The sequence below is a fragment of the Eurypyga helias genome, unplaced genomic scaffold (genome assembly GCF_000690775.1).
Source record: "Eurypyga helias isolate BGI_N326 unplaced genomic scaffold, ASM69077v1 scaffold1968, whole genome shotgun sequence".
Lineage (NCBI taxonomy): Eukaryota > Metazoa > Chordata > Aves > Eurypygiformes > Eurypygidae > Eurypyga > Eurypyga helias.
Genome location: NW_010268653.1, coordinates 1 through 15971, shown reverse-complemented (window position 1 = coordinate 15971; position 15971 = coordinate 1). Strand labels below are relative to the sequence as shown.

Genomic DNA, 15971 nt, shown 5'->3' with positions numbered 1-15971 from the left:
TTCCTCTCTTCTGCAGTTCTCCATGTCCAGACAGTAAATAATTCTCACACGAGATGCTTACAAGAGCCACTGCTCGTGTTTGTACGCTGCTAAACAACTGCCAAAGGCAGCAGTGGCACATTTCGGCAGTGGGTGAAGTGAAGCCTCTGCGAATGGTCAGCAAGGATCCTTCAGAGTGAAGGGTGCTCAGCAAGTGTGGTCTGTAATTTGCTGCCACCTAAACCTGCATTATGACAATTGAGTGATATCTGGGGAGAAAAAAAGCCAACCCACCACAAATTGGGATTTGGAAGACAAAACAAAAACTGCCACACAGTCTTTGCTTGCACAATCTTTTGATTTTAAGAGAAGGATTTTTTTTTTAATTATTTCTACATACCTGAATGTACCTTTTTCAACTCACTTTAACATATCCATCTTTCTGCCCCCTTGTCAGGCCACCTGTCGAAGACAGCCAGACCCTGCTGACGCCGGTGGTGAGCTGCGGCCCACCAGGAGCGCTGCTAACCCGGCCCGTCATTTTGACCATGCACCACTGCGCAGAGCCCAACACAGAGGACTGGCAGATCCAGCTGAAGCACCAGGCTGCCCAAGGGCCGTGGGAGGTGAGGCTCCGGAGCACCAGCCTGGGTGCTGCCTGCAAGCAGGGGTCTCTGCTCATCCTTCTGCTGCCTTTACGCACCAGGGTGACTGTATTTCCGGTTTCCTGTGCGAGATGCATGGCTGCTGCGGGCAGGCAGGAGTGCAGCAATCTAAGCTGCCCAGTGCCTGTACGGAGATTGCTGTCTTGGGGCAGTTTGTTGCCTCCTAGTTCTGGCTGTTTTCATGGAAATTCATGGAAGCCTTCATCACAGGATTTTGACACTTGAGCTTTTGGTTGTGGCAGGATGTTGTGCTGAAGTTAGGGGAAGAGAAGGCCAGATAAAAAAACATGCCTGAAAATAATTTCTGGATCAATTCTAGAAGTATGGGGAAGTTTTTTACGGAGTATTTGAACTCCCGTGATTTATAGTCTGTTTTCAAGAAAGTGAAAATAATGCTGCAAATGAAGGCCTGCTTCAGCATCAGCCAGCTTAAAATAATTTATAGGCCTTACTTTTCTTTTTTTTTTTTTCACTCCTAAAGTGTTGGAGCATCACTTTGATTCAGTTCATGCAGCTGCGCTCCAACTCTGCACCCTGTTAACCCGGGAGCTGCACAAGCGTTGTTGGGCAGCGCAGGCTTGGTGGGAGCTTGGGGTGGTTCCTTGCCAATAGTGCAGCAGGAGGCTGCCCTGGGGCAGGGAGGCAGAAGGGTCTTCCACTGTAACTGGAGCATAAAGTGATACTTTGAACAAGGCTGGGCCATCCTGGCAGAGCCTTCCTCTCCAGATCTGCCCTCCTAGGTACCTGTTGCCACCAGTTTGGTCTCAGGTAATTAATTTGGCAAGGGCACTTTCTCCTACCAGTAGGTTTAATGAGGGCATGGTGGCTTTGAAGGCAGTTGGGCTGACAGCAGTGAGAGCGCTGCGTCCGGCATTGCCTTCTAAAGGCTCCTGCTTTTGCCCCCTGCCTGTGGCACTGGCTCTTCCTCATGCTGGGAGGGAGTGTACAGCGAACATGGGTCTGTCTCGCCAACTAATCTGCATCCCACCGGCCTGACTCTTGGCACCACACCTATGTTCCTTATTTGTGTCTGTGTGTTACTGGCACCTCTTCATTTTCTCTCCCGTCCTCCTCCTGCCCTTGACAGAGCGGTGGCTTTGCCAGCCTTGCACACACTCTGGTGCCAGTGCAGCATCCACAGGGTCCCTGGCCATCGCGCCACCATCTTCTTCCTCTGCTCAGTTCTGGAGCAGTTCCTCCACGCTGAGCCCCACACATGTGTGCACAGATGCAGACACACGTGTGCACGCACACCCACACGCACACCCCTGCAGCATCGCTCAGGGCCAGCGCCTCCTGCCAGAGCTAGTTGCTGGCATGGCCATAGCGGGGTGCAGTCAGCCCTGCAGCACCTTGCCCTCCAGAAGGGATTGTGCCACCCCCGCAAACATGGCACGTTCTCCTTTCCTGAGACTAGGGAGCCCAAGCTTAATGGCAAATTTCAGTTGAGATCACGCTGCTCAGCTGCCAGATGTGTACGTTGTGCTGCAGACCTGCAGGCAGCCAGGATGAAACAGATGAGTAGTGCCGAGCATCATGTGGTGCTTGGTGGCTTTGCAAGAGGTGGCCGTCACCCACTGCTGCCTTTTTGTTTCTGCTTTCACTCAAAGCCATTCAAAGCACTTTGTGTTGTGTGCAGTATTTTACATGCAGAGTTGAATGGAGAAATTAGCAGGGGAGCTGTTTTCCTTTCTGCACAGGGTGGAGAAGTTGTTTGCATTCGAGCAGTATGTATGTTTTTTCTTCAGCCTGCAGTCTCGTCACAGAGGATTATTTCGATGAAGCAGCAGGTGATACTTCATGTAGAGGTGGCATTCGGCCATCGTAGAGGTTACTTCCCTTCTTTGAGTTTTCGTAACTCCTTATTGTCGTTATTAGGATGTGAAGGGTTGGTTTTTATTCAACATGCCTGTGACTACTCACGTTAAATTATGGTCACTGAATGGTTAGTCTGCAATGTCTTTTTCAAAAAAATGTTGGTGATATTTTAATTATTTCCCAAACTCTGCCAAGGGCTTTAAAAGCTGCTGAAGTGCCCAAAGGCACAAGTCTTAGGGGAGTGAGGACAGGAGGAGGCATTCTTACCACTATCATCACCACCAGCTCCCCAGAGAAATCATCCCTTCCCCATCCCTACGCAAGGGAAAAGCTGGAAGCAGGAATTTTAAATCTTGATTAAAATAAGGTGCAAACATCAAGGACTTTTTGTGCATATCCAGGCTTGAAAGGGACATTGCAGTCTCAAAGGAGAGCAGCTCTGAGGGGCTGGGAGCTCTAACTGGCCCTCTTTCTTCCTTAGGATGTGGTGGTGGTCGGGGAGGAAAACTTCACCACTCCATGCTATATCCAGCTGGACCCGGAGGCCTGCCATATCCTGACAGAAACCCTCAGCACATATGCCTTGGTGGGACAGTCAATCACCAAAGCAGCAGCCAAACGTCTCAAACTGGCCATCTTTGGACCGCTATCCTGCTCTTCGCTGGAGTACAGCATCCGGGTCTACTGCCTCGATGACACGCAGGATGCCCTTAAGGTTGTTGTTGCTCTCTCGCTCGCTTTCCCTCTCCCTCTCCAGCTCTCACAGGACTTCGGTGACTAGACCCTCTGCTGTGTGTATTTCTGTCCCCTGAGTTATTTTCTGATTAGAAGAGCTTGCCAACAAGTTACCATTTTACAGTTTAACCCCTGCACACTATAAATTGTCCTTTGCACAGGGATGTCACATTATTTTCCGCCCACCAGTCTTTTTTCCTTTGTTTACCTGTATCATATCCTGAATCCTAAGATTTTTGCATTATTAAAAGGCCATAAGATACACGGGCCTTCATTCGTTATTCATGTATTTTTAATGCTAAGTGCCAGCTCCCTAGAGATAGGGAAACATATAAATGCCTCTTTGTAAATAGTTGATAATGATAAAAGAAGCTTCTGGGCTGTTAATCACTGCCTGCTTTCATACTGCTTTATTACACCTCTTCGTGTGCAGCTTCTTTGTGTTGAGAATTTGCAGCTAAAATAAACCAAAGCTGTTGCTTTCTCTAACTGTGTAACCTTACTCACTGTGTAATTCTGGCATGTACGCAAACACACACTCGCTACATACAGATGAGCAGGCAGATAACCATACTTGCTATTTCTCTTTATAAATACGTGTATTTATACAGGTGGTACCTATAATAGATGCACTCATGAAGTATGTAGCTCCAGTTGCACATGTAAGAATGGAGGTTGTTAAGAGGTGTTTTTTCTCCTTTAATTGGAACCAGTGCAACTTCCCAAATTCCTTTTTGCAGCAAAACAAGTTCAAAGCCTGACTAAGCAACAGCATCCTGGTGCTGTATATGCTTTTGGTTCCTCAGCTCTACAGGGGGATTACAGGGATTCAAACCCACATACACTGGCAGGGAGACACTGGTGTTTTTTGGAGCAGTGGCTTCCATCACTGCGACTGGCACGCTCTGTTTTCTTCCCAAATACTATGTGATATGGGGGCCTGCCTGGCTAGTCTTTGCCCAGGTTTTGCTGGGAGGGTACTCTTTCACTATGTGTAAGAAAGGCAGTAAAACATAAAGGTTGAAGCAGACGCATTGTGACTTCAGCATGACTTTGTCTGTACAGGGCCTGGGAGCTTGGCTTCTGTCAGTGCGATGGTGTTATCAGGCCTTTAGAAACAATTATTTCCTCTGGCCTAATTTCCCAATTTTTATTTTCCTCTTTAAAAAAACCAAGTGAAAAGTGTCTTTTGTAGTGATCAAGCTTCAAAAGTCCTGATGGTTTTATGCCTGTGATATGTAATACAATTTTCCACGGGTTTGTGAAGGCCTGAGGTACTAATAAGTGACTCGGAGGGGCCTTGGACAGACAGCTAATGTGGTCAGAGCTGAGGGAATCTAATTAGGTGCTACTCAAGAACTGTTGGTTTGTTTCTAATAGACTGTGGGGAGAGTTGTGAGGCAAAGTTAATCCGATTCGGTGTGATAGCAGAAGGGATCAGGAGAGCTGCTGAGCAACATGGAGGGACTGTCTTCCACTTGAGAAGCTGCAGCCAGCGTCTGGCAGAGGAGCAGGCCAGTCCTTGGGCTTCTGCTGCAGGTAGACCCCAAAGTGAGCTTGTAATTTGGTGAGGAAAGGACAGCAGAGTCAGGCGGCCACCGTCCCTCTCGTACCTACTGCTTTGTTCTTCTTTTTGGTACATCTCCCCCAAGACAGGAAGGCCACCCATGGCGTTCAAAACCCAGCTACCTGGTGTTTTACAGGAGGACAAGCACATGTACTTGCTGGCTGCAAACTCTTACAAATGTATCGGTTGTGCTTTTCTGGAAATTAAAGGTTTGAGGATGGAGAAGCTTTAAGAAAAACAAAGCTAGTGAACTAGCTGTAGATGAAACGATTGAACATGGACTGGTGTGTACGAACCAACCCTGGGTGCTGGTGGTGTGTAGACTCAAACTATGACTACTTAGAAAGAAGAAAAAAAAAGGCTGTGATGTTTGGTGTGTGCTTTCACAAGAGCTGGCATCACAGCAGACCCAGCCATGCTGGAAGGAGGTCCTTGGCACTGCCATATTGCCAAAGGGAAGGCGTTCACTGGGCAATTACTGCTGGCTGTGCAGGACAAGGCGTGCAGAGAGGGCTGGACCAGCAGGTCCTGAGGTTGAAAGTAATTTGGAGAGGCTGGGAAGGTTGCAGGCAGCAAGCAAGGCACCAGCTGCAACATCTCGGTGTCTTGGGGCTGGCTGCTCCAGGCCACTCACAGCAAGGGAAAGGAAGAGCAGCGTGAGTTGTTCCCACATTGGGATGTCTGAGGTTTGGAAGAGCCTTTGTAGGGAATTATGAGGTTTTTTTAATAGGAAACCAAATGGATTCTGTTATTATTTACAACTAGGAATGAGTGTGCCATATGCTGAATGTGTCCTAACAGCCACAAGCAGTTGTGGTATAAAACTCAGTGCAGTATTTATCCAGCAGGCTTTTCCTCTCATCATGCAGAGTAAGCGTTTGCTGCCGAACTGCCGGCACCCGCAGTACAGTAGGAAAGTGTAATGACTTGTCATCAATAAGGGCTCAGTAATTGTGGGAGCGGTTTGGCGGGGTTCCCGGGAGCTGCGGAGCAAAGTGGGCTCAGTGCTGATCACGCACACACCATCCTCTGCCCTGCAGAGTCCCAAGCCACTCAGACAGGATGCTCTCAAAAATGCTTTTTGGGGGAGGGCGAGGGTAGCTGGGACCTTGAGCACTGGCCTCTCATATTAAGGCTGATTTTTGCACTTTGAGGGGGATGCCCAAATTAGTCTGCTATAAAGAAAAAAAAGTAATAATACACTAACTATAAACAAATCCAGCTGCTTTATTCTCTGTTTATTCATGTATGGCTTTGAGATTGAGGTTTGTGAGCTGTGTGCAGCAGCATGGCAGGGGCCGAGCAGCCAGGCGCACAGAAATGGCTGCCTCCCACACCGGGGGCAAGTGAATGATTGCAGGTTGTAGCAGGGTGCCATCCCCCAACCTGCCTGGTGCTATGCAGTAACTATCCTCGAAAAAAAAAAACCAAACCCCACACCAGAAAAAGGCACAACAGACAGATGATCTTCTCTCAGTTATTTAATGCATATTTTTCCCTCTGAAGAAGACAGACAACAGCTTGGGCTGAATGCCTTTGCTTACTTGAGCCCTGTTAATGAGGAAGCCCTTTCCAAATACAGGTTGTACCTGTCCTGGTGGCACTGACAATGGCGCAATGAGCTCCCTGTCCTAGGCAGGGCGTAAGTCCCTGCTCACAGGAGTGGTGAGAAGCGATGGGGAGGATGGCCAGAGCCACCTCAGCACAGGGCAAGCGATGTGCAGCTCAGGTTTTGGATTAGGAGAGCCAATAAGGGGATAAGCACAGCTCTAAATAAAATGCTGTATGGCCAGAGCCAGCCTGCAGGTTTGAAGGGCTGTGCAAATCATGGCTCCAAATTAATTCTGGGTTAATTACCTGAATGGCATGGGAGAAGCACGGGTTGCTCGGCATCCCCCAGATGGAGCATGTAGAGGGGCTACAGTGACCAAGGGTGGTTACCAAAAGTGGGAGATATTGCAACTAGACACCCAGATCTGGTGCAGCATCACACTGCTATGTTCCCCCCCTCCCCACCACGTAGTGCGGCTCCCAGGGCTGACACTGCACAGGCAGGAGTGGTTGTTCAGCCCCTGCGCCCCGCGTGCCTTGAGAGGTGATGTCTTCAATTAGCTCACACAGTGCCGCGCATCATCTTCTGGCCATTCCAGGGAGGTAATTTGGACGTGATGAAGATCTTTAGTAATCAGATAATTACTATTGATTGCTCTTTAGACATCTTGACGAGGTAATTAGGGGACACTGGAAACAAGCTGGAACTGATTCATTGCCATAACCTTAATCTAAAAGGTTTCCTGATTTTGTTTCTTTTCCTCTATTGCCTGGCATAATTTTAGCTTCATGATCTGCCAGGTGCTTGGCTCACCAGGGACAGGGGCTTTTCTTGTATGCTAACTAGATGCTGAACGTGGTCAAGAATAGCTTGTTGTGTGCTGACTTAGCTCAGAGGCTTCTTCAGTTGGCCTGAGGTAGCACCCTGATTTCATGTGCCCAGGCTTTGGCCATGTCAGACTGGTTGATTGATTGGCTCTTGTAATTAAGTATGACTGAGTTTGGCTGTGCTGGTTTCTAATGGAGCTTGTGTAGGTACTTGCTTCTTCCATGTGGACTACAAGTAGGCTGTTTGTAGGCAGTGGTCCACTGTGGTCTCATTCATTACACGCATATATTTATTTTTCGCTGCAGAAAATGACCAGACTCTCGGCTTACTAGCTTTTAATGACAAGATCAGTTATTTCAGTAACCCTGAACCTGTGTGTTCATACGTACAAAATGCTCCATCACAGTGTCTTGCATTGTTTTGGCACCATCCTGCTTGATGGTTAGTTTCAGAATAGGCATCTGTTGTCTCCTGTATGGCTCTGTCATCAAGCAGTTTGCCAGGAGGCCACAAGCTGAAGGACCAGGGGTATGCACAGATCTTATATCAGCAGCACCTATGCAAATAAGAGCTTCCAAAAAGCAAAACAGTAAAGCTGCCATTAGATGGCCAGTTTGGTGAGCAGTGGAGAAGGCGGATATATTTCTGTATTCAGACAGTGCCTGTATGCAAGGTTTTTGTGTTCAATATAATTGCATGCAATTAAGCTTTCTGCTTACAGGACATGTCAGATAACAGTGTTTCTCACATAGTAGACAGGGGTGTCTGCATCCTTACTGGGCTGCTGCTCTATGATGAGGGTTGTACTCCGATCCGCTAGTGCAATTCAGGTTCACAGCAAAACACAATTCTGTATTTTTTTCTGTATTACATAAATTACAGCATCTACAGCAGTTGATCTTGAGGAATTAAAAGACCAGTGTGCTGTCTTGATGAAACCTGACCATTTTCTTCTTGTTAACACTATACTGCAGGAGGTCCTCCAGCTCGAGCAGCAGATGGGCGGGCAGCTTTTGGAGGAGCCCAAAACTTTGCATTTTAAGGGAAGCACCCACAACCTCCGCCTGTCCATTCATGACATTGCCCACTCTCTCTGGAAGAGCAAACTGCTGGCTAAATACCAGGTGAGCATCACAAATCGTTCACATTGGATCCTAGCAGTGAGGCTTAAAGAAATTCAGTGACACATAGTTGTGTTTAAAAAACACGAGGTGTCAGGCTGCAGTCCTGTGGACCCTTTTTTCCCTGGACCATTTGCAGTGACAGTAACATTGGAGCCCATGGCCTCTGGCCATATAGCATCCATGCCCTGGTCCCGCACCCCTCCCTGTCTATCCTTTTCTTGCTTTCCTCCTGCAGGAGATTCCCTTTTACCACATCTGGAGCGGGTGCCAGAGGAACCTGCACTGCACCTTCACGCTGGAGAGGTTCAGCCTGAATACCCTGGAGCTGGTGTGCAAGCTCTGTGTGCGGCAGGTCGAAGGAGAAGGGCAGATCTTCCAGCTCAACTGCTCCATCTCAGAGGTAAACGACATCGGTGCACTTCTCTACCTCACAGCAACACGGGAGGGCTAAGGAGGTATATCCATTCACACTGTTACCCATTTAGTGCTTCCCAATATTCCTCCTAACTGCTGGAATGGACGTAAAGGGTGGATTAAGTCATTGCTTTGCATCTCTTTTGCATTTTCCCATGGTTTCTCTCATCTGGAAGGGAGCATCCCTCCTTCAAGTGTGGGAGGAGATCTTACTGCTAGTGCCACCTTTCTGTGTTCATGTGGAAGAGCTCTTTGCCTACCACTCCGTATACATCTTGTGAAGAACTGCATGGTCCTATTCCCTAGTGATCCACAAGATCATCATGCCCAGCATTTCACTGGAGTGGGAGGGAGGAAAATAGGAAAATGTCATTACCATATGTTTGTATGAGCCACTCCACTGTGATCCCACATAATAACTGCTGTGCCATAGGGAGTATCGAATGGTCTAGTTGCTGTAGACTTTTCTCCTCAGATTTTGCTGCTGCTACAAATCCTGACTATTATCTTGACAATTTTCTTTTGACAGCTGTGAAGAGCAGGTCCTCAGGCAGCCACCGCTGCTGGCTGACTTGGGGAAGGGCTGGGGGACCACAGACAAAAGTTACTTGAGCTGTAGGGCCCCAGCGTTGCGCGCCATTACCCATAGCATCTGCTTGGTTGCTGGGTGTAAAGTTACATATTCCGCTGGGGATGGCACAGCATTAGAGACAGATGGTAAAACAAGTATCATAAACAATTATTGTAATAAGTGCTGCATTGAGGTAATCTCTAATTTAACCTCACAGAGAAGAGAAAGAACTGAGAGTAACTTTAATGAAATGCAAGTATACACTATAATCATCTTCAGCTGCTTGTGTGTAATAGGGCCTGGTAATGGATTCAGAGGGAACAGGATAATATTCTTGTCTTGTGCTGTGATCCCATCCATCAGGGCTGAATAGAGGGAGGGAATAATACCACTGCTATCAAGGCTGCCTTCTGCAAAATTGCTCCTCCTGGTTGACATGTAGTGATGTTCCTGAGCCCAAGTGAGGGACAAGAGGACCTTGGGCTGCTACAGGCTAGCATGCAGGGTTCTGTCAACCTTGTTACTAGAAAAAAAGCCTAAAACTCATATGATTTGATGACAGAAGTTACCTGGAAGTGTAGTAGCAGCGACCTGGAAATCCATGTGTAGGCCTCTAGGGGCATAAGAGGATGGGGTTGGTGTGATAAAGATACCAGACCAGGCATCAGGAAACCTTAGCTGTGCTTCCTCACACTTCGTTCTGGTGACTGACTAGGTCATGTAAGGGTGCGTTGTAGTCTCTGCTTTCAGCTGGTGTCTGGTTTGCTTTGCTTCTGGTGACTGGAAATTGTGCACGCTATTCCCTTCTTGTGGGGGCAGCAGGCAGCTAGCAGTTAGGTATTGTAGAACCATGCTGGCACCTGTCGTCATTACTGGATCTGCCTCTGTCACCCTGTGGTAAAAATACAGTAACAGTTTCCTGCATCCTCCCTTTTTGGGTTTTCTATTTTGGGCTCTTGTAAGGGATGGAAAACTTTAGCAGATTAAACTGTCTTATTCTGGCTTTATACAGTGTCTTCCACTGGGATTTCAAAAATCCAAATGCAGTGAGTGCCAAAACACGAAAATTTGTGAGGGAAGAGGAAGAATGCAGTAAAGCTCTCCTGCTGTTTGTTTTTGAAGCCCCCTTTTTATCTTGTGCTGTTGGCACTCACCTGAAAGATCCCCAGGGCACTGCCAAGGATACCCAGGCTCCCTCTGCAGCCATCCTGATGGACCTGGGGGAGCAGGCCACCTCGAGAGCCAGGGCAGTGCTGCCTCAATGTGTCGCTTGCGTACCTTGGCCCAGAATAACAAGGCAGGGTTGTCTCCGGCAAGCTTCCTGGGGAGTTTGTGATGGCAAGTTAAACCAGACGTTGCCTGGTTTTGAGTTAATTTCAGGTTTTACAGGGCCTCCCCAGCAGCCAGTTTGACACAAAGCACCAAGGCTTCTTGACATTTAAGGACGAGACTTTTGCACGGGCGTTTCTGGCTGCCTGGGGCTGTGACCTGGGCAGAGGCAGAGATGAAGCAGCTCCCCAGTTTCTGCCAGCCCTGCCTCAGGCCTGTCATGCTGCAAAGGAGAGCAATTGAGAAGGTGGGTGAGAGGTATGAAAGGGGACCCAGGCCTGCTTGCTGCTTTTTCCATGGCCTGCTCTGGTAGCTGGAGGTGACAAGTGCTGCGTGTGGGAGGAGGGTCCCCGCTGCACGGTCGGATGGCCAGTCAACATCGATGGGATTTGGCGGGGCTTTCGGCTGCCCTGCAGGTCCTCGTTGTTTCTAAGCAAACCTAACCATCCAAACTGAACCTTGTCTTACCAGCTACCGAGCTCCTCTCTCTACCTACCTGTGGTGCTAAATCCTTCCAGGCCAAGGAACAGGTAAAATCCTTGCTGGGAAGGGGCTGCTGCCAGCCAAGCCAGGAAAGCCCATTTCTGCCCTAGTAGTAGCAGTTTGCTCCTAAATGTGTCAGAGTGCCTGATCTTTCATTATTTCCAGTAAGTGATTAATTATGCTGGGCTCACTTTTGTCCAGCCATAGTAATCTTCAGCCTCAAAGAAAAAAAAAAAAAAAAAAGAAAAAGAAATCTGTTGTCTACCCAAAGTCAGTTATAAATATTTCTCTTTTTCATCAGTCTAATGTAAACTCTTGATAAGCAGAGGGCTACTCCCCTCTAATGCACGTAAAAGCACTGAGTCTCAGAGGATATACTTGTACAATCGTCGCTGCACTCAGTAACAAAACTGCTGTATTTTTATATTCTTTTGCTTTCTTTCCAACCTACAGGAACCTACTGGCATTGATTATCCTCCCATGGACACAGCAGGCACCGTGACTACCATAGTAGGGCCCAGCGCCTTCAGCATCCCCCTCCCGATCAGGCAGAAGCTGTGCAGCAGCCTGGATGCCCCCCAGACCAGGGGCCATGACTGGCGGATGCTGGCGCACAAGCTGAAACTGGACAGGTGAGTGGGCTGCCTACCTGTGGTCGGGTGGCGAAGGTCCCTGGGTGGGATATGCAGAAGGGTCCTGGTGAAGATGAGTGACAGCAGATGTGTCTGGTCAGACTGACCGCACACGAGGTGAGCACCTTGACAGCACCAGCAGTGGGGATGGGCTGAAATCACAGGGGATCAGGTAGCCTTCATGCAGCTCAAAAAACGAGTTTCCCTTTGGCTTGTTGCAGGTACCTAAATTATTTTGCTACGAAATCAAGTCCCACCGGGGTGATCCTGGATCTCTGGGAAGCCCAGAATTTCCCTGACGGCAACCTGAGCATGCTGGCAGCGGTTCTTGAAGAAATGGGAAGACACGAAACCGTTGTTTCTTTGGCAGCAGAAGGGAATTACTGATGCAGCCTTGGCATGAACAGGAAGGAAAATGCAGGGAGCGGTAATGCCCTGTTATTACAAACGAGAATTGAAATGAAAACCCAGACCAATGAGTTACACAAGAGACATTTCAGAGAAGCAAGTAAACAAACAAACCAACCAAACCAGCCCTGACCTTCACACGTGCTCTCCTTGTACATTATCACAGGATCTGAAAGAAATCATGCAAAGTTGTACCTTGAAAATATAAATCAACCTAATGTTCCTCTCGGCTTGGCTGTACACTGCTTGGTACAGGATTTTACAGTTTCCTAGGAAACGCTTTTTATTGCTATCCAGATATATGGATAAACTTTCTTAACAATCCCAGTTTCTATGGATGTTGTTTACATCAAATTCTGGACAGGGGTAAGGAGACTGTCCATGGCTCTTTATATTTTTTGTTTAAAGCCATTCTAGACAAGGCTATGGACAGTTGGTTGTGGCTATTTCAGCTTATTGGTTTCTGGTGAATTCAGATTTTGGCTACAATTCTGCACATTGATTGTCTCACAATGATTCTCCTGTCATTGTTCTGTTTCCTAGACCTACTTGTAAAAAAAGAAAAGCAAACAAGAAAATCAGAGTTGTAAGAGGTGTGCATCTGGAAAGCAGGTACTCTGGGTGCTAAGCAGGAACACATGTAACATCCTTTTCCTCCCCCAAGGCAGTCCCACTGAGCCTGTGTGGAGAATAGATGTAGGACAGTGGGGAACATAGGATCGGAGTTAATTTTCAAATCACAGTGTAACAACACCCTTTCCACCCCTTTCTGACATGAGGGGGCCGGTTATGCAAATCAGAGTGGTTAGGGGAGAAAAAAGAAACCCAGGAAAAAAAAAAAGTTGCTATGATAATTATTTACTAATTAGTATCTAGTGCAAGGATTATAATTATTATTACCATTATTACTTTATTTCTATTTTTGTCAGCAGCAGAATGAATCATTCCTGTTTTTATGGAACTTGTTGTCCCCTTCCTGAAGGTCTTCTAAGACGTGTCCCTCTGTATGCTGTCTGTCCTTCCCTTCTCCAGCCATCGTACTCCTCCTCCAAAGGCCTCTGCTAGCCCATGAGGGTTGCTCACCTCGTGTAGCATTGCTGTGCCTCATGCCCAGTGCAAAGGTGGTATGAACCGGTGATGCGCTGCTGAAGTCACTGCTCTGCACCTGCAAAAGATCCAACGCATCTGGTTGTGCAAAACATCTCCCTGGGATGTTTTGCACAACCTTGGTGCCTCCAGGTTGCTTGAAGAAGCAAACCTGTCCTGAGGTGGCTGTGAACCAGTGACGGCCTCCCAGTCCAAATGCATGTAGCCCACTGGTTCAGGAGCACGCGTGCAAGCACGTGAAGGCACTGTCGTTGACCACCTGATATGTGTGTCCAAGGTGGGCCTCCATATGTCTTGCTTTGCTTTGAAGTAGTCTGAGAGCCAACAGCCCCCATTAACTTCCCACGGAGCTGCGGGTACTTACTGAAACCCACCTTGTCCCATCCCGTTTGCAGTGGTCACGGCTCCTGGGCGTCACCTGCTGGGTCATTTCTGGGTGAGATGCTCTCGGCGGATCTCTGCTGCTCTTCTCGAGCTCGCTGCAGCCAGGGAAGCCTCTGCCGCCTGGGCCAGTGTAGCGTGGTGAAGTCAAAATCCCATGCCCTGCGGTTTGCTGCCCGCGCTGCGCTCCCTCTGTCACCTGGGCAGGGCGCTGCAGGTCCTCACTGCCTGACCGGGGGATGTTTGTCCCTCTCGGCCACATCTCTCTTGGCCACCACCAACATGAGAAGTGGGAACTTGGCAAAAGGAGCAAACTCTTGCTTTTTGGGCGTCACTGCAAACTTAGTTTATTTTCTGCTCAGTGAAATGACTGGCTCTTTGGTACATGACAGCACATAAGATCAGAGTAGTTTCACTGCCAGGCTTGTCTGTCCTCTACTTCTGATGCAATGGCCACTTTTTTCCACAGACTGCTCCAGATTTCCAGTCAGGCCCTGGTTACTGCTTTTGTACAGGCGTGCCCCTGCCCACACCTCGTCTGCTTCCTGAGACTGCAACACTTCATTTGTGGTTTTGGTTTTGTTTTTCCCCAGGGCTTTCCAGATTGCACCTTTAAAGGTAACTTTGAAAATGTCATTGGTCAAAATGAAAGGAAAATTTCATTTGACCTTTTTCCTCTTTGACATTTCCATAGGCTTGGGACTTTCTGTTTTTACTTTCTCAGCTCCCTGACAGCAGTGGGGTTTTGATTGACCGCTGGGCAGTGATCACAAAGCACTCCCTTACTCATAAGGGGTAACCCAGCCGTCTGCAAACCAGCATTTCAGTCAAAACCAGAGAGCAGAGGACGCACATTTTAACTTTCAACATCTGTCTGCATTTTGCTTTCCTCTGTGGAGGTGCCAAGGGCGTCCTTTCCACAAACAAACATCATCTTTTTCACCTTGGGCATCTGATGGTGGTATCATTGTAATGCTAATGGCAATCTTGCTTTCGACTGGGGTTTGCAGCTCTGCCGTTTCCCTGTGGTTTTTACTCACCTTGGAGCTCTAAAACGGCTCTCTAAAGGTTGGTCTCAGCTTTTCTCCCTCCTGTGCCAGCTTCAGGTGTAACCAGCTGTACCTAGTTCATGTTTCTTCCCCCTTCCTGCATATCCTTCCTGCGTGACTCCTCTTTCAAGGCAGGTGCAGGAGCTGAACTGTGCTTCAGCCCTTTCCCCTCTGGCTCAGTCTCTGCTAGCTGGTGCCCAGAGTCCCTGCTACTCCTGGCTCTCGGCTTTTGCTCAGTGGGCAGCGTGGGCACCCTACTCACAGGGGCCTTGTCGGAAAGGCTCTCGTTGTTATCTGTATCGCTGCGAGTTGATGCTCCTTTTGCCAGCTCTCAGACCTACCCCACCCAATGCTTCCTTCAAGAAAAACAGATGAGCAACTTTTTCTAGAAATACTCTGGGGCAATTCCCTTTTACAGCATTGCTGTAAAGGGGATTTATTGAGAGGAAAAGGCACGCTCTGATTAAGAGGAGCCTCCACAGAGGTAGATGGTTGTCAAGAACATCCCTAGGGCAGCGGCATTGCAATTGCTAGGAGGTGGGGCTGCTCTCTGTCCATCCCAACTGCTCAGAAGCCCACTGCAGTCACAGCTGGGATGGTACCTTTGTCCCCTGCTCCGTCAGCTTTTGCAGGGTCCCAGCGCAGTGCCGTGCGAGGCGGGAACGTTTCCTCCAGAGAGCCATGCCTCGTCCCAGCAGCTCGTGCGTTGCCACCGCTGCTCGTGTCAGCTCCCACCTCACCTGACACCCCCTGCATTAGTTTTTCCCATGTTTTAAAATTTTTTTTTCCTGGGGTACCGCACTGGCCGGGCGTGCAGCTGGTGAAAGGGCTCTGGGACGGGCCAGCAAGTGCGCACCCCTCGGCATCCCCATCCTGCTATCGCAAGGAGGGATGCCGAGAGGCAAGGGTGGCCAGATCCGCTCTGGCTATTATTTTTGGTGGCAGGAAAACCAGCAGAGGTCCATCCGCCTGGATTGCGTGGACACAGTGCCATCTCGTGGGGCTGAGCCCGGCTCCAACGCGCCACTGCTGCTGCTGCGAGCAACGCTGCTCGGGAAAAGGCTTCCCTGGGGGACAGCTCTTGACAAACGGCAAAGAAGTGTGGCAGACAGAACCGAACCTTAAGAGTTGTTGTAACATTTTATGTCAGGTAAGCACATCTACACAAAAAAAGAAAAAAAAAATAGGCTGCAGGCTGCTTATCCTCCAGTTATTATGACTTTTTTTAGATGCTTATCCTTTTAGTTGTCCACCTTTGGGTATGTGCTGTAGCAGTTACGCTGCTCTTCACACCATCCTTTCATTAAACATTGGTTGCTAGTGCTATAA

At 48.5% G+C, this 15971-nt stretch overlaps 1 protein-coding gene across 1 annotated transcript; it reads left to right on the top strand.

Moving 5' to 3' along the window:
* Positions 1-436: 436 nt before the first annotated feature.
* On the top strand, positions 437-12563 carry LOC104505422 (netrin receptor UNC5C; the record flags this gene model as incomplete). The annotated part of the gene is made up of 6 exons (XM_010157797.1): positions 437-605; positions 2944-3177; positions 8119-8268; positions 8504-8668; positions 11519-11697; positions 11919-12563. Coding segments are annotated over 6 exons (1063 nt in total), but the record flags the coding sequence as incomplete, so codon positions are not given.
* Between the last annotated feature and the right edge of the window lie 3408 nt (positions 12564-15971).